Raw genomic sequence first — 25,274 nt, 5'->3', positions numbered from 1 at the left:
AGACTTTACTGCTTTGGAGCTGAGATCTGCAAATCTCAGGGCTGTCAGGATCTAGAAAGTGTTTTTTCTTAATGGCTCTGTAACCAAACGCACCAAAACAGCTCACTTTGGGAGATGCAATCCAGGGAGGGCTGCGTCCAAATGCAGGGAGGTGCTAAAAGCCAGGCTGTGCTGGCCTCTGCATCAGCCTTGGCTGAGTAGAGGCTGAAGAAGTCCTGGGCTGAGTAATGGTGAGGCTTTCCAAGAGTGCATCCCTGGAGAGCGTGGGAGGGAGGATCGGGAAGGGAATGATGGGTCCAAGGTCTCTGCACTTGTTCCAGTCTCCTTCCCATCCCTCTCCCTCTCCGCCTGCTCCTGGGGAGATGCAGTGCTCTCACAGCATGTTGCATCTCTCTGCGTCTCCTTGCTTTAGCATAGAGCTCTTTGGTGCCTTTATACTTTGGATACATGAGAGAGAAAAGCGCAGAGGGACCTGTCAAGGCTGCTAAGCCTGCAAATTGACCTTTAGATCTTGTTTGCCAAAATCTCTGCTCTTTCTGGTGCCAAAACAAATGGCACGGTGTGGTGCTGAGATACGCAAGCAGAGTCATATTTTTTTGATGCCTCCCTTTACAAGTAAGTCCTGTTTGCTGTGGGTGGAGTGTCCAACACCCTGTGCATGGGGTAGGAGCTGATAACAGATACAAACATGTATGCATTGAGATACTCAGGGTGGGTTAGCGTTAGGGATGGCTGACTGAGGCAATACAAACTCACAGTTTTACAGGGTGTAGGTACTGCCAACCAAGCCTGCCCTTCGGTGTGTGTGAGAAACTGAGCTACCAAGGAAATTATAATCCCTCTCAAAACACAGATCCCGGGATTTCTAAACTCACCCCATTTCTCTTCCCTGTGTCATCCTGGTGCAGTTTTTAATTGCCCTTTTTGCAAAATCACATTCCAACGCAGGTACCTGCAGCAAGGCAGCGCGGGGACCTTTGTGTGAGCTGTGTCACCATGGCTCACTGTGCTTGGACGCCTCTGGTTCTCTTGGCTGTGTGAGTGACATTTAAGACATGGGATCCTTTTGCTTCCCCATTGCCCAGGAGGGGGAAGCAGGGAAGCACAGCAACACTAATAGATTATCCTGCTGATTTTGCAAGTCTGAATGCAGGCATTGTTCCTGAAACAGCCAGGCTCTGCAATGCAATTAGAGTAGTCTGCTCCTTGCAAAATCTTGTTAGCAAAAAATGGTCCTGGCGTGCAGCAGATGTTGTATCTCACATGGTTATTTCCCCCCCTTAGCTTTTTCCCTCCCCACAGCTGGCTTGACACGATCCAGATCCCCAGTGACTCTAAAGCTCAGAAATCTGCACTGGGAAACATTTATGATTAAGACAGTCACCAATTATAAAGCAAATTAGAGAGTGATTTGCTCATTACTACCCAGTGTGGAATTGGACTTGTTGGAGACGATGAGGGTGATAGTTTCTGGTTTAAATGCATTTGGAAGGAAATTGTGTGTGCCGGGGGGAAAGAGCACCCAAGGGGAGAGGAGAGGAAAAGCCCACATGCTTTTCAGTGGGAGGCAAAATTACACCACCAAGTGCAAGATAATTGCACTGATTGGGTCTTTTTTTCCTTAATGGACTTCAGTAACCCAAAGCTAGAGGAAACAAACTGGCACAGATCTCTTCTGGGCTCCCATAAGCCAGACCTTGTCCATCTGCAATCCCTCATCGACAGGGATCTCAAAGTCCTCCCCCAGCCCTGGCTCCGGTTTCCGCCTCTGTCCCGTGCAGGGGGAAGGATGTGGGAAGGAGTATGAGACTCACCAGAACTTTGAATCACCAGTTTGGCCCTCCCTGTGCTATCAGCCTATATCTTTCCATGGGACCATCCGCACAGGCTTTCTCTAAGTTGTATTTTGCTGCCTGGAGCTCAGTGGCCATTTCAGCAGCCACTTTTAGGGAGGGCAAATCAGCTTTCATGGTGCCTAGGCTTACTTGGCACTTACTCCAAGACAGTTTATTCTTGGGGGTGAAGAGGTGAGTGGCTCTCTTGGCCAAGGTGGAGTTAAGAGCAACATATCAAAGCCATAGATTCCCTGCAGCCATAACTTTCAGGTGTCCCCCGCCTACTCCTTGGTGTTCACCATCTGTGTACAGACTGGGAGCACCACGACCCAGGAGCTGGTTGCAGTGAGATGAAGCACAGGACAGACTCACTGTTTGCTGAAGCCTTGGGTGCCATGGGGCAGTTTGAGCTGGCTCTGGAGTGGCTGATACCCGAACCCAAAAGGCCCCATGGGTGTGCGGGTTTGTGTGCTGCCGTCTTCTCTTGGGGTCGTGGCACTGGGAGGGTGACATAGTGTTTGCTTTTTGGAGAAGCGCCCGCCTGGGTAAATGTTACTGCTCACCTGGTTTCTGTCTGCTGCGCAGGAGGGAGAGGGGAAAACCAAGGTAATAACCTTTTACAATCCCTGCTTCTCTCCTCCCCCTGCACATACCAACAATTCAGTTTTGCTGCAAAACAAGCCCTTTATCTCTTTCAGCTCCATCCACAGGAGAAGGGAAACTCTGTGCAATGCTGTCCTTGGCTTTTTTTTTTTACCCAGTCCCCATAGGTCATCACTCACTTCTGCATGTGGGCATGGTGTGTCATGGCCCTGAAGGTGCTGCGTCTCATGCCACGGCCCCACTGGGCTCTGTGCAATCCTGGGACATTGCAGCCTCGCTGAAGCCGTGCCTTGGTCCCTTGCTCCCACCTCAGTACAGGCAGAGCACCCAGGGAATGTTATCCCTGCGAACTGAAGGCCATGCAGCCCAGGCCAGGGCCAAAATGTGTGTGCAGGAGCTCAGCAGCTTCAGTGGGGACTGACAAATCCAAATAATTTAATATTGGGAAGCATAAATGTGTGATGCCAGGGAATGAAGAAGACAGCCAAACTTCTCAGTGATGCCCAATGACAGCACAAGAGACAGAACAAACTGAAAAGAGAAAATCCCATTTAAACAAAAAACCCTTTTTTTTTTTACCGTGAGGGTGAAGTCTCCATCCCTGGAGATACTCAGATCCCAACTGGACACAGTCCTGGGCAACCTGCTGTAGCTGACCCTGCTTTAAGTAGGTGGATGGAATGGATGATCTCCAGATCCCTTCTAACCGCATTGATTTGGTGATTCTGTGCTTAGGACCACTGGGAGTCCACTGGGACCACGCTCAGTCTTTGGGATGCTGAGTGGTCCTTCTGCAGGGAGGCATGGTAGCCCCCCTCTGCTCTTCAGGGTGGCCTCCTGGGAAGACTCATATTGCATTTTGAGATCTGTACAAGTTTTGTGCAGAGTTCACATGGTGTTTTCTTCCAGCCAGGCCTGTATATTGTGCTAGGCTGATCCTCGTGCAAAGCATCACTCCTTCTCCAAGGGCTGATGCATCTCCAGGCACCAGGAATGCAAGATTCTGGGTCAAGGGAGAGGCTGTCACCCTCTGCCATAGCAGATGATTGCGGCATTTAGCAACCTTTGTGCTCCTAGGAAACTTCCAATTCAGCTGCAGACTGCCTCGGGGTTTTGCACATTATGAGCGAAGGAGGTTAAAAAGTCAATGGGCTGCTAAGTTGTAGAACAAACGTGTGCTTTCAGCTGGACCAAAAGCACCTTGAAACACCACTTCCAAGTGTGCTCCTGAATGGGAAACGCCTACTGCAGCATCTGAAGAGCTGCCTGAATGAATCCTTCAAGAATGATATGCCCTTAGGGACCCATATGCGTTAGTGGGAAGAGGAGCTGAGTCACATGAGAGGTGTGATTTGCAGAGGGAGCCTGCCCTTGCAGAAGCACTTCCAGCCGTGGCACTTTTATTGCTGCCATGGGTCCAAGACAGCAGGGTCTAATGATCTGCACCCCTCGTCTGTGGCAGGACAGGCTGCTTTGTTGATGAGTACACAGGGCTTCCCTCTGTTAAAATAACCAGCCATGGGAGTTTAATTTGCAAACTCTTTCCTGGTGATGGGGAAATCACAGCTGACTGGCAGCTCTGCTCTTAGGAAAGGTCCCTGAGCATCTGACACCCTCTGCCCTATGCTAATTTCTGCCAAGCAGGCGGTGGTTTTCAGGCTTTCATGTCCTCCTCAGTCTGCATAATACCAAGCGACTCCTTTTTTTTGTACACTGCAGATTTCTACCCAAAAGTAGAAAGGGCAGCTGTGGTCCTCAGATGGGGCAAATACAGTGCCTCTACCCCCAGAGCGAGATCACTAAGAGCTGATTTTGCAGACATCCTTGTCACAGACAGGAGGGATGTACCCTGCTGCAGGGTGCCTCCTGGGTAGTGTGAGACAGGAGTTGAACCCCACAGCTCCTCTCCCATCCCTGCCTGCACTCAGCGATGCTGAGATGCGCCAGTGGCTCTTGGTTTTGGCGGCTGTCAGCTTGCCTCCCTCTAGTGCTTCTCCCAACCTCCTGCAACGCCAGCAGCCGGGAGAGGATTAGTCCTCTCCCTTGGGTTTGATCCCTGCCCAGTTTGTGTCTGGATGGAGCTCAGGTGGGAATAGCAGGAGGTGCTTACGAAGCAGTGATTCCTGTTCCTCCCCAAGATGGGCAGGGCAATGGAAGTCCTCATGTGAAGTCGGGGGGGAATGTGTTACTCTGGGTGTAGGCAGCCTAAAAAATTAGGGGACATAGGGAGAGAAGAAAAATCTTCTTTCCTTTCCCTCCTTCAAATTAAATCTAATACCAAAGGGAAAAAGTTTTTCTCAGCTCTTTGTCCCATCTGCTCCCAGCCTCCAGCTGGACATGACCTTCCAAACTGAAGTGATCAGGAGAAAAGACTGAAAAAAGAGCAGTGTTTCACATGAAGCTTGCTTAACACCCTGTGTTATTTAAGTGTTTTCTTGGCCAGGATCTGGGTGGGAGTGGGAAGAAGGGAGGGCAGTGTGGCAGGAGCCAGGCAGAGGAAAGGTGATGTGGAGGGGTTGGAGGGATGAGGCCACCTCCGAGCTGCCTCCTACCCAAGTTTCTTCATTCACAGTGACCATCCACAATCCACCATGCTAGTTTTGGTGTCAGAATGGACATTTAATCCTCCTGGCTCTGAGCTGCAAAGCTTTTGACTCACCAAATTTTCTGTCTCCTGTGCTAAGATGTGGAAGGTCAGACCTCCTAGGAGAGGACATGTGGCTTCTTGTGTCCATGGCTGAGCCCTGTGTTGAGCTTTCCTGGGTGAACTGTCTGATTTAGGCACTGTGATTCCTCATCTAAATGCCTGGCTCTGCCCTGCTCCTGCAGGGTTTTGGTTTCAGATGGATCCACAAGCCCCAGTGTGGGATATGGTGGCTTTGGGTGATGGTCTCATGCTCTCCAGAGCAAAACAAGAGAGGTAGGAGCTTGTAAAGCAGTCATGGAGTTAGAGAGAACTGAAGGGCTTACAAGAAATAACAAAGGGTGGTCTTGGAAAAGGGAATGGGTCACTGGAGCTGAAATAGTGTGAAAATGTACTGTTATCACCAACGATAATTATAGCAAAGCTCTCCTGCCACTGATATGATGAGCAAGGCCATCAGAAAGTTGTAGTTGAGATTTAAATGAAGCCTGAGGAGAGAAAGGTATTTTCCTTTGCCAAGAAGCCTTGCTCCTGATTTCCCTGTCTTCTTGCTTCCACAGGAAATCTGCAATGATCCACATCTCTTTGTGGATGGGATCAGCTCCCATGACTTACACCAGGGCCAGGTTGGGAACTGCTGGTTTGTGGCTGCCTGCTCCTCCCTGGCATCCCGGGAGTCTCTGTGGCAGAAGGTAAGAGGTTCCCCATGCCAGGGGAAAGTCTTTTGTTACACTTTGGCTACACGTTGTGTTTGTCCGGCTCAAAAACTGGTTCTTCAGGGATACTTCAGGTCCTGAAAAACTGTTCACGTGCAAAAAATCTCCTTTAAAGGACTATCTTTCAAGGAAAATTCAGTCACCATACCCTTGATCAATTTCTCCTTAACTAAGTGAATCAAGTCCCATCCTGCTGTCCTTATCCCACATCTGACCCTCCCCACTCCGAAATAACCTAAAAAACAATAAGAAGAACAAAATTCAGGATGCTCAGCTGCAGCATTTGGCCCCATTTCCCTAGTTCCCTTGGTGTCACCTCTCTCTGGCTGCTCAGTGTGTGCCCACCTTGACAATGAGATACCTTGCGCTGGAGCACTTAGGGTGATTTGAAGGTATTGGTATCTCTCCCAAGCCACTGCTTCCCCTGGCATGTCCCAAGGCTGGATTGCACCATGTAGCAGTACTTTTATGAGTGTGGGGTCCAAAGGGACTCTGCTGTGGGAAAGAAAGCCACCAAGGAGCTGCACCAGAGCAAGGGGTGGGAGAGCAGAGGATCAACCACAGAGGTACAGGGAGGGAAGGAGGCCCTCAGTGCCACGATGTTGGCCCGTCTCTGCCACATCCTCAGCTGCAGAAGAGGTCTGTGAAAGCCAAGACAATGTAGAACAAGAGACCAGCAAGTTGCAAGCACCTTTTCCTAGCTTTTACTACAAAAGGCAGCCAATAAGTCCTACAGTGTGTGTACACAGCATCACCTGCTTCACTCACAGCCTCCTACTGCAACAGACCCACAGGATCTGAATATTCCCCCCACTTTACTCCTTTGCACCAGCTCTGTGTGCTGTGGTACTTCCAGTCTCTGCTGCATGTGGCTGAGGAACACTGAGCTCAGGAATTTGCGTTTGTTGCGGCATCCCCATTTTCTGTTAAAATCAAGGTTTTTCTTTACATGGGAACAGGATTGCTGTTGCTGGCTTCTGGATAAGGCGTAAGGTTTCCTCCCACCATGGCTGTGGTGACTGTTGTGGGTTACAGGTGTGGTGCAAGGAGTTGTTTAGCTTGTTCCTCTGCATCAGCATCTCCCAAGGGCGAGTGGGCGAGTTGTCTTCCCTCCTCATCATTCACTTCCAGCCCTGCCCTGGGAAAAGTCAACCAAACAGAAGGCAGGTCCCTTTGGACACCTCATTATTTCAGTTCGCCAATGGCATTGCTTTTCCTCCCTTGGCAATTTTGGCTGTGGGTATTTGTGACTTCTCATTTTCCATGTCCTTAACTCTCAGAGGCTCTTCTTTGCCTGCTTCCTTTTTCTTTCAGAAAGGTTTGTTTTCTGGCAAAAGCAAAGGCTGCAGCCCTCTCCCCAAGCCTCCCCTCCCAGTGATGTTCACTACAGGGCTCTGGTCAGACATGCTTCAGCACAGCGCTGCTTTTGAAGAGCTGTGAATTAGATAGGACGTCTGCTCATACTTTGCAAGGTGCTTTGAGCACTTATGATGAATTGCAAGGATTAAACATGGCTATAAAATGCAGCAGCAGCTCTTAAAGCAAAATGGGAGATGTGAAGTGCACAGATTAACCCCTTGGTCCAAAGAGACACCAGCTCTGCTGGCTGTGCTGGCATTAGAGCATGGTCCTTGCTGAAGATCTCAGAGCCCTTTGCTGGCCCAGGCATAATGGACCTCTTGGTCCTTGGTTCATTTGCATGTGCAGTTGTGATAACAAACCTGGAGGTGCTTCTTGGCCCTTGGGCACCTCTGCACATAAAACCCAATGGCTGCAGGGCAAACCTCTGTTCCTGACTGAGCAATGTGATGATGTAAGTTGAAAGTACAGACAAGGCAGCAAAACATTAGGTTTTTAAACCTAATTTAGAACCTAGTTTTAGTGTCATTAGACACTAAAACATCTCTGATCCAGGGTCCAGGAGGGGCTGAAAGATGCTGATGTAGGTTTTAGTATCACTGAAATATCAGTACAGGGATCTTGGCCCAGGCCTCCCATTGCTGCTAGAAAATAGAATCCTGATTTATACCAGAATGTAACTGAGGCTGTCTGTGACCCTTGCTCCACTGCAAACAGTGAAACTGTCTCTCAAGGGTGGGGAAGAGAAATGTCTTCAAAGAACTAGGATGGGCCAGCCATATCCCTGTGTATCTCAAGAGATGACTTTATTCACACGTTATCTTCCAGCTCACCCCAAGGCTCCCTGCATGTCCTTTCTTCCCACTCAGCCTGTGGTGTTTGAGTCACTGAGTGGGTTGAGGGACTGGAAGTTAATTTAGAGCTGTTTTCTAATTTCCTGAGTTTTGGCTGACCCTGCATGTCTTTAGGTGTGATCTGGCTCTATAACATTCTTTCTGTGGCCCTTCAGAGATGTATAGCTCTTATGAAAAGAAATAAAGGCCTTGAAATGGGGGAAGTTTAAATAATTTCCAGCACCGCTTTGTCCTGAAGGGTTGTGTGGATCTGTGCTCTCACAGGTTGCACTGGTATTGCTCAGCAAACGAGGGACAGGGGCCAGACTGTGAAGCCAGGTGGTTCAGACAACCCTGCATCTCCACCTCCTTCCCCTTCAGTTGCTTCTACAGTGCAGGGCAGTCTTGGATGTGATCCCATGAGCAGATGGCTCTGAGAGCACTGACCTCCCAAAGTCCGTTTTTCACAGATCTTCTACAACCTGGGGTTAGTTATTGCTTCAGGAGACCCTGAAGGCTGATCTTGTATCACAGCAGGGCACGGAAGGAATATTACATGGTACCTGGGGGATGGACCCCATCATCAGATGTAAGGTCCTTCTACTGCCATCACATATGAGGGTAAAAGAAACAAGGCAGCCCAAGCAAGGTCCGTGTGATGTTGTCACATGTAGCTCAGCTCAGAAAGGTCTTCAGGGTTACGTGAAGGTGTTTTTAAGTTTAAAAACCCAAGGGTTGGATCAATGGTTGCTGCTAAAGGTGTTTTAAAGCCAATAAACAAGTGAGGCAAGAGGTCAGAGAACACCAGAAGGGTCAGGTTTCCTCAGACCTCTCTTTTGTACCTTCGAATGGGTCTGTGTAGCTCTTAGCTTTCTTGACTGTGTGCTCTGGGTCTTTAGGAGTAACAGCAGACTGGTGACTGCAGGACAGTTCCCAGGAAAATGACTCACCTTGAGCTTCTGGTGTCTGTGGTTTGTCTGGCCAAGACCAGTTTCTGGTGGTCTTTTATGGGACCTCTTCTGGAAGTGAAAGTGATACCTTCCAGGGATCATTCTGGGTGGTTTTGAATCAAGAGTAACACAGTTCAGGTGATGGCACAGCCTATTATAAAGATATTATTGAAAAAACTATTTCCTGGAGTCCATTTAACACAGTTTGAGCTCTCAAAGTGCCCTGCAAACATGACAAGTGTTTGCATTTTTTTTTATTTTTATTATTCTCTCTCTATTCCCTTTTTCTTAATCCTCCTCCTGGGAGGGGTAGGGGCAATAGAGAGAAAATCCTGCTCGCTCTCTCTCTGACCCTTAAATGGAGACACCATGAGCCAGACACCCAGGCCTGTTGGGTGGCATCCTTGGCTGCCTGCCTTCCTTTTGGGATAATGAGCAGTGCTCTGGCTTGCTGGGAGTGGTTGTCAGGGAGGTTGCCAGGGAGGCTGACATCAGACATCCCTTCCCTATAGATTATCGTGCACAGCAGCACCATCAGTTCCTAATCTGCAAGTGAGGCGGGAGGGCACCCAGAGGAAGCCCCGGAGGGTGTTTTGCGTCACTGGCCCAGGTTGCCTAGCACTGCTGGGACTGTGGAGCTTGGTGGCTTTTTCCCCCTGCGTGTCCTGTTTGAGAGCCAAACGTTGCTGAGGACACAGCAGAGGAGCAGCTGAGGTGATGGCAGCCGGGGCAGGGACGCTCAAGCTGCCCTTCATTCACGATGACCAGCTCACCCAGTGCATGCGGCTGCGATTCCAGAGCCTGCAGCAAAAAAACATGAGGCCCCAGGATGGCGAGAAGCTGCTGCATCCCAATGAGCACATCTACCGAGTGGATTTCATCCAGCAGCACAACCTGCGCTTCCTTCGCTGGGACATCCAGCTGGAGAGACCTGGGAAGGTCACGGTGACCGGCACCTCCCAGCACTGGACTCCTGATCTCACCAACCTTATGAACCGGCAGCTGCTGGAGCCAGTGGGCATTTTCTGGAAGAAGCCAGGGGCCAAGGAGGTGGAATGCAATGAAGCAGATGCTCAGGAATTTGGGGAACGGATAGTGGAGTTAGCCCAGGTCCGCAAAGTGATGTATTTCCTCCTCGCTTTCACTGATGGCCTTGAACCAGCTCAGCTAAGGGGCTCCATTGTTTTTAAAGCCTGATCCCCTCTTGCTCAGCCCTTCTTGCTCCAGCTATGCTTTTGTCTTTGTTTTTATTTGTCTCAGTTCATTTCTTGGTTCAGTTTTTATGTGGTTCTTCATTGAAAGACGGTGTCACAAAAAGCAGAGGGCAGCTCAGCGCTTCTGGAGCCCTCACCCCTGCAAATCGTTTCCCATACATGCTGTCCTCTGTCTGAATGATAGGGAGGAGGGAGGACGGGCCATGAACTTGCTGCTGTGTTTGCCTAGAGTATAAGACTGCATGGTTGTGAATTCAGCAGGGAATCGCCAGGTCTCTCTGGCACAAGGTCTTGCTGGCTTGGAAATATGAGGCTGCCCTAAACCTTCCAACTACGGCACCAAATGCCTGATGAAAAAATAAGAAATTGCCATACTAGAAACAGGATAGACAACCTGGAGAGAGCCTTGGCTTCCAGTTTCAATCCTAGCCATCAAAAGGGGAGGGATTGTTTGTGGTGGAGTGCTTCTCCTTGCAAGGATGCCGAGTACTTGCAGGCTGCACTGTGACTGTAGCTGCTCGGTGTCTCTGAAGACCAGCCCCATGGAGGATCACCTTGCCATGAAGCTGGAGTATATTTGGACGTGCCATATTCTGCAGATTGCAAACCCACTGGACAAATGGGTGCAGAGAGGTTGGACCACCCTTTTCCTGACAGCCATCACCGTTTCTAGCTGGGGGTCAATGTGGGGAGGTGTTCTCCAGCACGATGCTCACCTTGTGCTGCCTGGAGATTGTTGATCCTGAGATGGGTTGGAGCAGGCGTGCGTGTATGTGCAGAGGTGGGCAAGGGAGCCAGCAGCTCAGAGCAGGCTGTAGGTCTGAGCCAGCAGTGAGTACCCTCCAGCAAAAGCAGTTTGTGCAGCATTGTGGCCTTAAAGCACTCATGAATGTATTTATTCTGAAGCATCCACAGAGAGCTGTGAGGCTGCAGAGCACTTTGCAGACCACAGAGGAGGAACCTGCTACTGCTTTGCTCAAAAAGCAGTATCTCCTACCCTCTCCAAATGCCGAGGCAGGGTGGCCATGGGAGCAGAGAGAAGAGATGGTACCTGTGCAAGTTTAGGAGCAGGAGGGTGTTTTGTGCCTGCTTATCCCATCACTGCAAATAAACTACTAACTTTAGATGCTTCTTTTTCCTGCATCAAAAAGTGGAGGCTACTTTGGTGAAGATTTTTGAGACCCACAGGTAGAAATGTGCTTTGAATGAGTCAAGTATTATTGCAATCAGTACTTTGCTAAGATTACATTCAAATGTGGGTGAGGGCTCCTCAAGGTATGGACTGAGATGAGTAACCAGAGGGCAGTGATGGGAAAGCCAGGACAAAGTACTTTGTACCTGTAATCTGCTGACTTGTGCAGACCATCCCCAAAAGAGTCCAAATTCTTTTTCAAAGCCTCCAGAGATGCAAACTCCATGCCCTCCCCAGCCCAACAATAAAAAGATATACACAAACTATGCCAGGTAGAGAGGGGAAGGAAAGCAGGAAGATCAGCTCTTAGCTACAGAGGTGGTGGGAGCTTTGGGTCTTGCCCACAACCAAAGCTCAGCAACCACCAAATCATACAGCCATGCCATGGGCAATGCCAGAGAAGTTGAGGACTTTGTTTAGAGACCAAGAAATTCTGCATTCAATGAAGAGAGATAAAAATGGATCCATCCATGTTTGGCCATAGCATAGACTCATCGTGGACCAAACCCAGTTCTAGGGCGTTGGCAGATTTTCCCATAGGAGACGCCTCCTTGTACATCCCAGAGCAGAGCTCCTGACTGCAAACCACATTAGAGCAAATAACAGGAGTCACTACCAACTTCCAAAGGGGGTTTTGCATTCCAGGTCTCACAAAATGCCATTGCTACACCTCTGGTTGCTGGGGTAGAGATCCTGTTGCAGATTCCTCACTGGGTATTGATGTAACACAGTAAATAAAAGCTTAGTCAACAGGGTTTCCCTTAAGGACTAAGGCTGTGTGTGTCTTCTTCATGCCCTTTTTGGAAGCTGCCTCAATCCTGCATGCAATAAAGCAGCACCCAGCAATTTTCAAGTCACTGTTAGTATTTATAAGCACTTTTTTATCTCCTGTAAAAAGTAAAATGAACTTCTTTTCTTTTGCTGGGAAAGGCTTAATGGAGCATTTAGTGGTTTGTGTGGTTTGGGAGGGGTTTGAAGCTGGACAGAGGAGGGAAAATGATCCTTGGGTGGATCTTTAGAGGGATCTTCCTTTCCATCAGAGCTGGGGGTGGGATGTGAGTGGGGCAGTATGATCTCTCTCTGCTGCAGGGAAGATGAACCTCTTTATACCAGTCACTGAAACTCTCCATGTGTGGTTTCAGCATCCCATAAGGGCTTTCAGATACACCACTCTGTCACATCTCCCAGGGGAATTTCATACCGGTTTGTACCATAGTTCAGCAGATTGGCACAGTTGAGTCCCTCTTCTTCCTGAGCTGGCAAGTTCCTAGCAGAAGAGCCCTGGCTTGGTGGAATCAGCATCTACCCATTCCTCCTATTCAGGAACATTTCTCCATGGTCAGAGGTGCCTTTTCTCTTAGTTAGCCACTCCTAAGAAAAATGAGAAAAAGCTCTACACCAGCTTAAGGAAATGAACCTGGTATTTCTCGGCTCCCAATTTACTTGTCTCTAAGCCCTCTCACTGTAAATTTGTCCCACAAAGGATGTTACAGCTCCAGATTCTGGGAGCCCCTAAGCAAAAAGCAGCACAGTTGGGTGAATGAGGAGATCTGATCTCCACTGCCTCAGCATCCAGCATCACACAACTGAGTTGAGTCCGGGACTCAGTGGGATGGATTCTGGTGGTCCATGGCATGCTCTCCAGCATCCACTGAGGAGTGGTGGAGATGTCTGTGGAGGTTTATTGGGAGTGAGTGGGCAGTCATGGACCTCAGACGCATGATGATCTCTTGGAGGGAGCTGGGTTCCAGCTACTGCTGGGCTTTGTAGATGTTCCCCAGGTTAATCCTTTAGGAAATACTCAGCATCAGCTCACACATTGTGCTGCGTGCCATGAAGTGTCGTATCCTGATAGGCACCACATCCAGAGCTGCCACAACTCCCCTACAGCCAGGGGAGTCACAGACACTTTGGCCAGGAGGAGAAGCAGCTGGAGGGATCCTTGGTCTGGGTGGGATGCTGTGTTCTGGGAGGAGCTGGGAGGAGGAACCTAATGTTTGAGCTCACACCTTGCGCTTTGGCAGGTTGAGGACAGATTCGGCTCTGGAGATTGGGCTCTTCTCATTTCCCCTTGGGTCAATCTTGAAACAGGACCAGTCCATGCTCCGCTGCATGAAGCCTAACCACTTTTGCTACCTTCAGTGGCAGAGGGTGTTTTCAGAGCTGTCCCTAGATGAAGGGAGAGAGAAGGATGATGGGGGACTGATAGATATCTCCTGCCACCACTGACAGAAATGGTGAGCCTCAGAACCAGCCAGCTGGAAGCTGTCGCTACCAGCTCTGGCTGACAAGCTGCCACTAATCAATGCCATCATAATTTCTGAGCACATATTAATAGCGAGTTGATTACCACAATGGTCTTCTATGACAATTCATTAGGATGAGCGCCAGTCAGGAGGGAATCGATGGGGACTGATGGAGGGCTGTCTGACCTTTCCTGGCACGGTCCCAGGGGGGACTGCTGTTAGCACTCCTGGAAAACACCAAACTCTCCAAAAGCATCTCTTCTTTGTGTCTCTGTACTTCTATTGATCCAAACAACTCAACAGAGCCAGTGAGCTCACACAGCTGATGGTATCATTAATATTTCAGTGGAGAAGCAATAAAAGCCCTAAGCTGCATTGTTGCTGGTAGCTACGGAGTCAGAACAAAAGCTAAGCTGTGGTGGGGCAGCTCCTTGCTGTTTGCTTCTCTGTCCCAGCTCTCAGTAAAATGCCTGTCCTCCTAGATGTAGCGTCTGTGTATGGCTGTCCCAACTGTTGGGTGGATTTTCCATACAAAGCAAAGCTGGTGGTGCTCACAGCCATGAAGTGCTATGGGTTTTGACAATTACCCTTCACTTGTACCTTGTCCCACTATGAATACAGATGGCAGTGACATCAAACCTGTGCTCCCTCAGCCCTTCAGCTGCTCTAGGGCTTCTTTCACCCTAGGCCCTCTTTGTCTTCTTTCACCAAGTCATCTCATGCTTGCTTGGACGAGTATGGCAGCTCCTGACAGGGGAGAACAGGGACCTTGTGGGGATGGAGATCTTGCTTTTCTCACTTTTATTTAGCAGAGTAGATGTACGCAGAGCGTCTGGTTCATTACCACCAGGTAGATGAGTACAACATTTGCTCTTGGACCAGTCAAGTCACACCAGAATCAAGTAAGAGAATCAAAGAAGATGCCCTCTTTTAGTGGTATTCTACTGACACTAAAATGAACAAAAATATTGTCATAAAATATCCATCCCTGGTCAGACCAAGGACTCTTCTGCTCCAATAGCCTGTCTACAGCAGTAGCTGGCAGCAGATGTCCAAGGTAGAATTGTAAGAAAGAGGACAAGGATCTTTAGCTCCACCTTCAAAGGCATGATGAAGTCAAAGCTATTCCAGTACATGTCAATCTAATCTGCATTGGAAGAACCAGGTCCAAAATCTGACCCCACCAGGCTGTAAGCAAGTCTATCTTCCTCATATTCTGCCTTGTCTCTGATATTGTCTGTATTAGTTCCAGGATGAAAGTCAAACCCAGCAAAAAAGGGGATAACCTAGGTGCATGTGCCTCCTCTCTCACAGGTCATCCCGGACTGGAAAGAGCAGGAGTGGAATTCCGAGAAACCTGAGAGCTATGTGGGGATCTTCCATTTCCAGTTCTGGCGTTTTGGTCAGTGGCTGGATGTGGTGATAGATGATCGCCTGCCCACACTCCACAACCAGCTCATCTACTGCCACTCCAACTCCAAGAATGAGTTCTGGTGCGCCTTGGTTGAGAAAGCCTATGCCAAGTAGGTACCTGGGAACTGCAGAACAAACTGGGACCTAGATACCCTGTTGTTCCTCTCTGTTCATTCACTGCTGGTTTGCACCAGTGTAAACAGCAGCTTTCCTGGGGAGGAGTAGGACATAACTCAAACAGGCAGCAACTGTAAGAAAAAAACTTTCTCTAGCTTTAATTTACCCTCAAAGAAAAATAACCTCCAACTCCCCATTTTATTTCAAGTTCCTTTTACTTTGTCCTATGACAGCAAGAGTGCTGCAAGCAGCATTAGTCTTATTTTTTCACCCTAGTTTGCTGTCCTCACCTGCTGAAAGCCTTGTTACAGATCTCTGTTCTCCAGGCTGCCCCAAGAACTGTCCCAGACCCCTTAAAATGTCAAGCCAGAGTTGTTGGGCCATCTCTGTCACCCTCTTTCAGGTTGTCAGGCTGCTATGAGGCCCTGGATGGAGGCAACACAGCTGATGCCTTGGTAGACTTTACCGGTGGGGTCTCTGAACCCATTGACCTGACCGAAGGGGACTACATTGCTGATGAAGCCAAGCGAAACCTCCTCTTTGAGCGTGTGTTGAAAGTGCACAACCGGGGAGGCCTCATCAGCTGCTCCATCAAAGTAAGCAACATTGCCTGTAAGGTCACAGTGTCATGGGAATAGGCATTTTAGGATGCAGTTGTCTTATACTGCTAGAGACTTATAAATTAGCTCAGATAAATTATGGCCAAGGGTTCCTACATTTTCCTGTGAATGGCAAAGGGACTCACACCTGCATAAACCGTCTTTATTCCTCATTACTGTGTTCAACAGCTCAGATTTATCCCATCACCCTTTAAATGTTAGCAGAGGATTCACTTCCAGAAAAAGGCATTTTGGTGTCTGCATGTAGAGATCACCACAAGCACTGGCTGCCAGACCTCTCATTATAACCAGTAGGATGAGCTTTGTTTTCTGACAGTATGAGAGCTCAGAGACCTCATACAGCAGATGAAGACCAGGAAGGATCTAGCACTTCAAATGTTATCTGATACATCTGCTAAGGCAACTGGCTCCCTCTCTAAGCACTGGTGCTCTCCTTTTCACCTCAGAGCAACCTGCGGGGGAATCTAAGCTCCCTTTTTTCCCAGTCCTTTCAAAGGTGGTCACATCAGTATGAGTGCTGTCTATGTCTCCTTGCCCAGGCCACATCAGCAGCTGACATGGAGGCCCGCCTGGCCTGTGGACTGGTGAAGGGGCACGCGTACGCGGTGACGGATGTGCGCAAGGTTCGCCTGGGCCATGGCCTGCTGTCCTTCTTCAAGTCGGAGAAGCTGGACATGATCCGCATGCGCAACCCCTGGGGCGAGCGGGAGTGGAATGGGCCTTGGAGTGACACGTGAGTTAGGATAGGCAGCACTTTTCTTGGTGGAAAAGCTGGGTTGGAGCAAGCCTTGAGACGTGAGACAATTTGACTACACCCACACCTGTAGGATAACATTGTGTGGGCCGTTGTGGGATGCTGCTTCAACCCATGTCCTAAACCTACTATATCCCTGGTGTAGATTCATTCATTCATTGCCTTGGGGTCCCTGGAGGTCAGTGTGGCTGAGTTTGGCATTAAGACTCTGGTGGGTGTTGTGGTGAAATTGCCAGCATGTTCACACTCGTGAAGGATGACTATAGCTCACCTTTCCACTCCTAGTCTTGTTCCAGCAAAAATAGCACCCAACAGAATCAGCCTCTGCCACCACTGACTGCTATGGTGTCTGTGGATAGGATGGAGAAACAAGGTCTGGTGTAACTAGAGCCTTTGGCCAGAGTCCATTTTGTTATCATCACTGATAGGATTGTGATTGTACTGGCCAAACAAAATCTTGCCAAGCTGGATTCAGCTCCACTGGTCAGGGAGTTGAAGCTGCAAGCGATGCAGCACTCCCCTCACATTTGGAAGATGAGCTAACCAGAGTAGCATGGGGACTGGTTGCATGACTGGAGCTTTACAAAGGACTTGTGCCCTCAACAGATCCTGCTGAGGCCAAGTAGCACCTTGAATTCTTCTGTGCCCCCTCAACCTCACAGTAATGATCTCATACTCTTCCTGCAGCTCCGAGGAGTGGCAGAAAGTGAGTAAAAGTGAGAGAGAGAAGATGGGGATGACAGTGGAAGATGATGGAGAGTTCTGGTGAGTCCCTCCTGGGGTTGTCTCCAGGGGCTATGCCCACAGAGCCCTCCCACCCCACAAAGAATGTGAATCATTTCCATGCAAACAGCTATCCAGAGCAAATGGCCTTCCAAAACCCCTAGTATCTTTGGTGAAACCTCCATCTTGAGCCTACGGGTATTAGCTTTAGATGGCTATGACCCTAGGATTGCAAGCTGCTCTGTGTCACCCTGGGTCCAAACCATTTCACCAGGGTACTGGGAACCTGTTACAAATGTGCTGAACTTAACAGCCTCACCAGGTACGTTTCAGTGCAACATGTACCCATGTGTGAAGGAAGGGCCATTACCCTGTTTCTCCCACTCCAAAGCACATAGCTCTGTTGTTTAAGCTGAAGAAGAAATACTTACTACGTGCATGGAGAAAGGTATCTCCATCTCTTTTGTTATTCATCAGCCATCAGATGTTACCCACACACAGTCTCTAACAGCTGATCAGGAAAATCCCCACAGCATACTGCTCAGGGGAATGAAGCAGCATAACCCAGCTCTGTCCTTTCCTGACTTAGGATGACCTTCGAAGATTTCTGCAAATACTTCACCGACATCATCAAGTGCCGTCTCATCAACACATCCTACCTGAGCATCCACAAGACCTGGGAGGAGGCAGTGCTACATGGGGCATGGACCAGAAACGATGACCCCTTGAAGAATCGCTGTGGAGGCTGTATCAACCACAAGGACACCTTTTTGCAGAATCCCCAGGTAAATCATGGAGCAGAGAACCTTCTGGAGCCTTCACATGTGCTTCCAAGTGTTTAGATCTCCTGCAGAAACCTAGAAGTCCAAAACAGCTACCAGACCATTAGATTATTAAATGTGCTCATGACCATTCTCTGGCTGAGACCCCTGGCACAGCATGACCAGCATCCAGGCCAACTCTGTTAACCTTGTCCCTCTTTTCAGGGAGGCTGCATCCAAGTGCCATTTCCAACAATTTGGATGTCTGAATGATCAAATACCAGTTTCTTTGCCCAGACCTTGGCACTGCTAAATTTACTAGGATAGGTGTAGTCTGTAGGGCCATTTCCTTCTATATTTGCCTTCAGAAAAGGCCCTGCTCTGAAGTTCATCTCCTGGAACAAGGTCTTCTGTCTTTTCCTGCTCTGAACTGGGATTTTCAGTAGCATGAGGTGAGTTCTTGCAAGTCCTTCATGTAACAGGCAGATGAAGGATGGTCTGGTCCATTGCAGGAGTTGCCATCAAGGATGTGGGAGAGTTGTCTCCTGCTTCCAGCTCAGCATTAACCTTCATCTTAGATCTCTGTGAACTTCATTTCCTCCTTCCATGCCTCATAGGAGGACTTGTGGGAGACTGCACGGGGTGAAAGTCTCAGGTATGAGACTGCATCTAGACTCCTTGGATTCTGCCAAGCAATTTGAAAACTGGATTTACCAGTCTTTTCTAAGATGAGCCACAAAGATCTCTGGCTTGGCAAGATGATACCAAGTCCCAAGAGGAGTGGGTATGGGCACTCAAGGCTGGTACTGAAGCTAGGTTGTCCCTGCAGTGAGGTGGGTCAGGAGAAGCAGAGGTTATCTCTACTGCATGTCCACCCCCACCCATGCCCAGTGATCCTGACTTAGTAGAAGTCATCCCTTACCTTCCTCCCTTTATTTCTAGTATGTGTTTGATGTGAAGAAAGCAGAAGATGAAGTGCTGATCTCCATCCAGCAGAAGCCAAAAAGGACCAGTCGCAAAGAGGGCAAAGGAGAGAACCTGGCCATAGGCTTTGATATCCATAAGGTAGACCATGAATGTTGGCCTGAATCCCCTCATAAATTTGTTAGTGGTGAAAGGGTACATCAGTCCTGCATGACCATTGGTATTGTTTATTTAAGCATTACTCTGGGTGCCGCTAGGGTGCCTTCAGCACAGCCTGACTCCCTCTAGAGATGGTGAGATATTTCAGAGATGAACAGTGACAGCATGAACAAATTCTCCTTGCTGAAAGCAATGGTTAGTCTGTTATCTCTGAATGCTGAAATCTACTAGACTTATCTCTATGTGTTGCTTGCTGTGCCTCCAGTGTCAATCTGGGATGCAACAGAGAATGAGTCCCTGAGCCAACAGAACTGGGAGAGCCATGTCCACACTTGTGTTCTATCCAGCCCAGTTGGGACCGTTTTGCTGGTTTTCTTAACTCCAGCTCTCCCAGCGTTGTGGGGTCAGTCCTTGCAGTCTGGCCTCCCAGGATGGATACCAGTACATTGTCACTCAGTGCTGTCCTGCTGACCATCCGCTGTGGTCTCTGCCCAGGTGGAGCTGAACAGGAACTACCGGATGCACACCCTGCAGCAGAAGGTGGCCAGCTCCATCTACATCAACTCCCGCAGCGTCTTCCTGAGGACCGACCTGAAGGAAGGTCGCTATGTTATCATCCCCACCACTTTTGACCCTGGTCATGTGGGCGAGTTCCTCCTCAGGATTTTCACGGATGTGCCTTCAGATTGCCGGTAAGGAGCGGGAGCGGTGATGGGGAGGAGCTGGCTATTTGGAGAGAGCCCTGTGCTTTAGACATATGTTTTTCCTCATAGGAATTGGTCTCAGCCTTGCCTGGAGCTGGTGTTTGTCTTACTTTCAAGGGTGGCCAAGAGATAGGACATCCTTACAGGTCTTACCACAGACATGCAGAGAACCTCCCACTCTGCTTCTAGGCATGACATGGAGGATCACCCCAAACCCAGGTTGAGGAGATTGAAGCGGGGATCAGAGTCTGATAATCGACACTGCATAGTCTTTCCGTCCTGATAGAACAATCCCTCTGGCCTGCCCATAGGGTAAGGTTGGGCACCTCTCAAAGCCCATATATTTTTTCCTACAGAGAGCTGACACTGGATGAGCCACCACACACCTGCTGGAGTGGGATGTGTGGTTACCCACAAGTGGTGTCCCAGATCCATGTCCTCGCTGCAGCTGGGCTCAAGAATCAGGACTCTGAAGGAGGTACTGGCCTTTCCTTGCTTGTTGTCTAGTCCTGGAGGAGCTGGGAGGTGGTTGTTTCAGTGGGAAAAGGGCGAGATGGTTTCATGAGGTGGAGGGTTGCTGGGATTTGTTATGTCCTCAGATATTTTCTTCAGTGAACACACCTAATTCAGACACCAGAGGAGGAGAAAGCCTATGGAGAATCAAACTCCTTGCTATGGACATCTGGAAGATGTTATATTTAGGCTGCTATCTAAGAACCTCAGGAGTTCCTCCCAAACTTCCTCAAAGCCTTTAGCAGTGGTTCTAAAACAACCCATGCTTTCCTCCTGAGTATGAGCAGCTGTACAAGTCAGGAATTGTATTTAAAGGCCTTTTAGCAGGAAGGACAGAGAAGCAATGGAACAGGCTGATGTGTTGGGATAGTCTTCATCACCAGAGGCTGGATGAATGTCTATCAGTAGAGCTTAGGTCAAACTTAGCTTATTTTGGGATGGTGTGGATCAAGGGCCTCTCCCTCTATTCGTGTAAGTCCTGCTCCACACTTGGCTACTAGGAGCACTCTGATGGCCTCAGCCACCAACAGTACAGTGCAATGTGTCTCTCTCCTTGGTTCTCTTAATGTTCAATTTCTTAGTTCTACCATGCTCTAAAGCAATTTTGACATCCAACACTTCTCTTTCATGAAAGACAGCAGCAGCACTGTGCCTCCACAGGTCCTGCAGCCACGCAGAACCTCATGGCAAGAGCCCCATGTTCAGTCATCATGGGGCATCCGGACCAGGAGTTCCAGGAATAGTAATGACTTGTACTGAAAAATTGTTGAAGTAGGGATGAAGGGCCTAGAGGCTGTGATTAAGAAACAAATCCCTTGCCACCATGGGAACAGAACAGATCCTACCCTTTCTACCCCATCTCCTGAGCCAAGGCAATGTGTTCAATGTGGCAAGGTTTAGCCTGGCACTTTCAACCCAAATTTAAAGCATAAAAATTGAAAACTTAAAAATTTAAGAAATCTAGATTAAAATCTATTTTTCTTTCACCCAATTGTTATTATCAGGGCTACGTATCATGAGAGCCCCAAAGTGATCAGCAATATCCTTCCTTAGGGCAAGGACTAGTTCAATTTGTTTATTTATCACATTCCACAAATGGAGTCCTCCTATCTTATCTGTCTGGGGAGGGAATTTTACCCTAGGTAGGCTGCTTTTTCTTGAGTTACTCACAATAACTGAGTGTATCTGTAGCAATGCAGGGAAATCTGTAGCCAAAAGTCTCTGAACTGTTCACAGAAACAAGATTTATCTTTCCTTCAGGCAAGGCTACATGCAAGTTCTGGAGCTATAAAACATTTTTTCAGCAAGAGGCCACTGGGAATGGCTCTTCCCAGCTATTTTCCAGCTGTTCAGCTTCTACCACCAACAGCCCACGTGTTTGGTGCTTTCCAGTGCAAAGGCTTACATCTCCCAGCCCAGGCCTTTCACACAACTTTGGAAACAGTGATTTACAGATGGGAGTTTGGCTTCAGCTGATGGAATATGAGGATTTAATGGGACATCCCAAAAGACAAGGCTAGTTTGGAAAAACAGCTGCGAAATCCAGCAGCTGTGTCTCACCAGGGAAGCCAGGTCCTTGCATACAGAAAGCTTGCGAGGAGGTGGTCTGGCAATCAAAGATGTGGTTCTTAATTCCCTGTCCCTCAGAAGGGGTGATTTGTTCCTCCTCACTTCCCTTGGACAAAAAACTCATCCTCCTGGTCTGTGTTTCCATCATAGCCACTAAAGTTCATGGTAAGAAAATGCTTTCTGGCAGTTAAATTTTCATAGCAATAGCTCATTCTCCACTGTAATTCCCAAAACGAGCACTTGTTTCGTAAGGGGAAAATGTTCACTAATGAAGGACTCTTGCCCTCTCCTGGAAGCTCAGATACCATCCATCTGTGGGCTGGTAGTCTGTGAACTTGGTATCTTTACTCTCTATCTTTGTGGCCTGCTTGTTCCCCATGGCCGTCTTGTTCCAGCTGCGATATTGCAATAACTTTCCCTCTTCCCTGCTTCCCACTCATTTTCTCTGGTTGTCCCTCACACCCGATCTTTCTCTTCCCCATGTCTCTCACTACCACCAGTGATCCTTTTTGGCATTTTGATCTTCTCCCTGACTTCTTTCTCACATCAAATACTCTGAGAACCATCTTCACCTCTTTAAAAGTCTTTTAAATATATTTCCATGCGAAGGCTCCCATTCATTGGTTGCTCACCAAACCTTTCCAGCACCTAAATGGTCGCATTTTTGGATCTCATAAATTAACACATCTTGACACTGAATTGTGTCAGCATTGTGCCATTTCTCATCACCTTGATCATCCAGCACTTTTCTACATTTTTTCAACATGAGTCATTTTACTGTCAGCCCCTGCGGCATTTGAGTCTTGCTAAGTCTAGGAGGAAGATGTGCCAGTTTGTGCATAGCGCGTGAAAAGCACAAACTCTGCTGAGGTACCTCCTTACTACCTTCAAGTAAAACCAAGGTGAACCTGGCTTGGCAGTATATGAGCTGCAATGGAAATAATGGGATTTTGCAGCTTGAAGGCCCTTGCCTTATTGATATTTCCTTACATGAAACAACCTCTTTGAGCTTGTTTCCCTTCTCCATGGCTTTTTTTCTGCCTGCCTTCTCCTGAAAGGAGAGTTGAGCAGAGTGGTGTCTTCCATTTAAGATTTATCCCAAAGGATTTGGAGTGATGAAGGAGTGTTTATGTAGAATGCAGGGTCAAGGAAAAGATGGCCTTTTCATAGCAGTCCATCATCACCTACTGCCCAGTGACAATGTCACCTAACTAACAGGAGCAATCCTGAGCCCCATAGCTGCGCTTCATGGACATCATCTGGGGTGTGATGAACTCTCTGGAAGATACCCATCTACTCTGGTGGGGTATGGAGGAAAACTGCTGCATGACACCCCTGGAAGAGGGCTCTGAGGACTTACAGGAGCTACAAGAAAGCAAAATTTCCCTTTTCTCTCCCCAGGAGCTGACCCTTATGTGATCATAAAGTGTGAAGGTCAAAAAGTTCGCTCTCCAGTGAAGAAGAACACATTGTCTCCAGAATTTGATGTGAAAGGTCTCTTCTACCGCAAGAAGCCAGGACAACCCATCATTGTTCAGGTACCCATCCGGCAAGCAAAGGATGGAGACCCTCTCTCACTGGGACCCCCCCACCTGCCCTCTCCTCACACTGTCCACAGTGGGTCTGTTCCTCAAAGCTGAGTATCATCAGTTCATGCACCTCAGTCTCTCACCACCATGGCTGAATCTGGTAAATGCATGTCCCTCACCCGTTTCACTCACAGAATTAACCCCTCACATCTTGACCACCTCCACAGCCCCAGCTCAGAGCAGGTCCCAGATAACCCCTTCTCCTCTCTGGTGTGTGAAGATCGGCTGCAACCTTCAAGGAGCTGCCCTCATGTCTGTTTTGTTTCTCCAGATCTGGAACCACAACTTAATAAGCGACGAGTTCTTGGGCCAAGTGGTGCTGACAGGGGATCCCAGCGACCGGCAGTCAGTGCACACACTGCACCTCCAGGACAAGGGGAACAGGAGATCAAATGATCTCTCTGGGACCATCGCTGTGAGGCTGCTGAGCAGTAACATCCTCACCAACGTCTAAGTACTCAAGGACTCTTCTTCTGGTGCCACATATGTGTATATATACATGCACACATACATACATACATATATATACATATATATATATATACACACACACACACACACACACAGAGAGCCTACCTACCATCTGCAAAGTGTATATGAACTATGCATGCATTCCACTCAAAGGAGCCAATCTTGCGTTTTCAATGTTAAAAAATGGTGCCTTTTTGAGGAACCACAACAATCCTTCTGCTGGCGTCCTCTGCAGCCCCCATCACCGCCATGTGCCCTGTGGGATCACTGTGGGCACGCTGTGTGTCCTGACAGCCAGAGCACTGTGCCCTGATGCTGTTTGTTTACACGGGCTGGCACACGTGCCACCACGCACACATGTGGCCACAGCGATCCCACCAGCTGCTTCAATGCATCTTCAATGTGTCTGCTTGGTTTTAGAGTAGCATGCATGGAGTCGTCTCCCGTGAAACTGCCATTTAATCGCTTCTCTGTGGAGGCACCTCAGCAAAGGAGAAGTGGAAAAACAGATTGAGGCCTTGTGGATGTTTTCTGGGTATGGGTTTGCACACTGCAACTGGAAGGAGAATGCATCAAGGAGGTCCCAAATCCACAGGGGCAACAAGACTGAAGTCTACATCATTTTAGGGACAAGCTGTCTCCTCCTGAGTCTTGCCCAACCCCATGCAACTGAAGAATACAAAAATGCCAACAGCCATGTTGGGACAACTGTTCCCTGGGGTCAGGTTTTTGAAGCGGTCTGGACCCGGCTCCTGCATGTGCCTCTCGAACTGCCATGGTGCCTGCTGTCTCCATGTCTCCGTGCAGACCCCATCCCAAGAGCTCACCCCAGTAGCTGGGGTTGGTTGTCTGCTGGGAGCCATTCAGTGTTTAGATAAGAGGTGACCAGTTCCTCTGAAGGCCAAAGTGCCAGGTCCAAGGGATGAGGAGCTTTGCTCAATGAGGTCCATCTTTACTGCTGCATACAGCGCATCATTTCCCAGTGCCTCGCTTTCCCAAATTCTTTTAAAAAACAGTAGGATTTTAGCTTGTGCTAGAGAAGAGAAGAGGAGCACTGCTCCCAGTGCAGCCTGAAAATGCTGGGAATATTTAATTCATACCAATTCTCATTTAATTCCCAGTCTTCTGGCCTGGAGGATGAGTTGCACTGTGCTAGAGCCACTCTCACAAGCACAGCCCAAATACATCCTTGGGGCCAAGCTCTGCTCCCATTTGCCATTAAAACTGGGTTTATCTTCTTTATTCCACTGGGTGGCAGAATCTGGCTTCTTATGAACCATCCCAGATAAGCCGAACAACAAACCCTTGTCTGGTGTTTCAGCAGCTGATCAGGGCAGGTTTCAAAATATTTTTTTCTCCTGTTGT

General features: G+C 48.6%; 2 protein-coding genes across 2 annotated transcripts in view; both read left to right on the top strand.

The window, feature by feature from the left end:
- Positions 1-23,892, top strand: part of CAPN5 (calpain 5) — a 34,395-nt gene extending 10,503 nt beyond the window's left edge. The window contains exons 2-12 of the mRNA XM_010189957.1: positions 5,643-5,774; positions 14,907-15,115; positions 15,526-15,718; positions 16,282-16,475; positions 17,184-17,261; positions 17,809-18,004; positions 18,923-19,045; positions 19,559-19,755; positions 20,124-20,245; positions 23,251-23,387; positions 23,710-23,892. Coding sequence (XP_010188259.1) covers positions 5,643-5,774; positions 14,907-15,115; positions 15,526-15,718; positions 16,282-16,475; positions 17,184-17,261; positions 17,809-18,004; positions 18,923-19,045; positions 19,559-19,755; positions 20,124-20,245; positions 23,251-23,387; positions 23,710-23,892 — 1,764 coding nt within the window. The remainder of the gene's footprint in view (positions 1-5,642; positions 5,775-14,906; positions 15,116-15,525; positions 15,719-16,281; positions 16,476-17,183; positions 17,262-17,808; positions 18,005-18,922; positions 19,046-19,558; positions 19,756-20,123; positions 20,246-23,250; positions 23,388-23,709) is intronic.
- On the top strand, positions 9,658-10,137 carry OMP (olfactory marker protein). Its single transcript, XM_010189956.1, has one exon. It carries the CDS (start codon positions 9,658-9,660, stop codon positions 10,135-10,137), a length of 480 nt encoding a protein of 159 aa, XP_010188258.1.
- Positions 23,893-25,274: the final 1,382 nt, after the last annotated feature.

This window comes from Mesitornis unicolor, unplaced genomic scaffold, assembly GCF_000695765.1.
Source record: "Mesitornis unicolor isolate BGI_N332 unplaced genomic scaffold, ASM69576v1 scaffold1668, whole genome shotgun sequence".
NCBI classification, from domain to species: Eukaryota; Metazoa; Chordata; class Aves; order Mesitornithiformes; family Mesitornithidae; genus Mesitornis; species Mesitornis unicolor.
This window is presented reverse-complemented; position numbering and strand designations above follow the sequence as displayed.

What these genes read in the sequence shown, in the direction of transcription:
- OMP (XM_010189956.1), top strand. Translation starts at nt 9,658, where the DNA reads ATGGCAGCCGGGGCAGGGACGCTCAAGCTGCCCTTCATTCACGATGAC.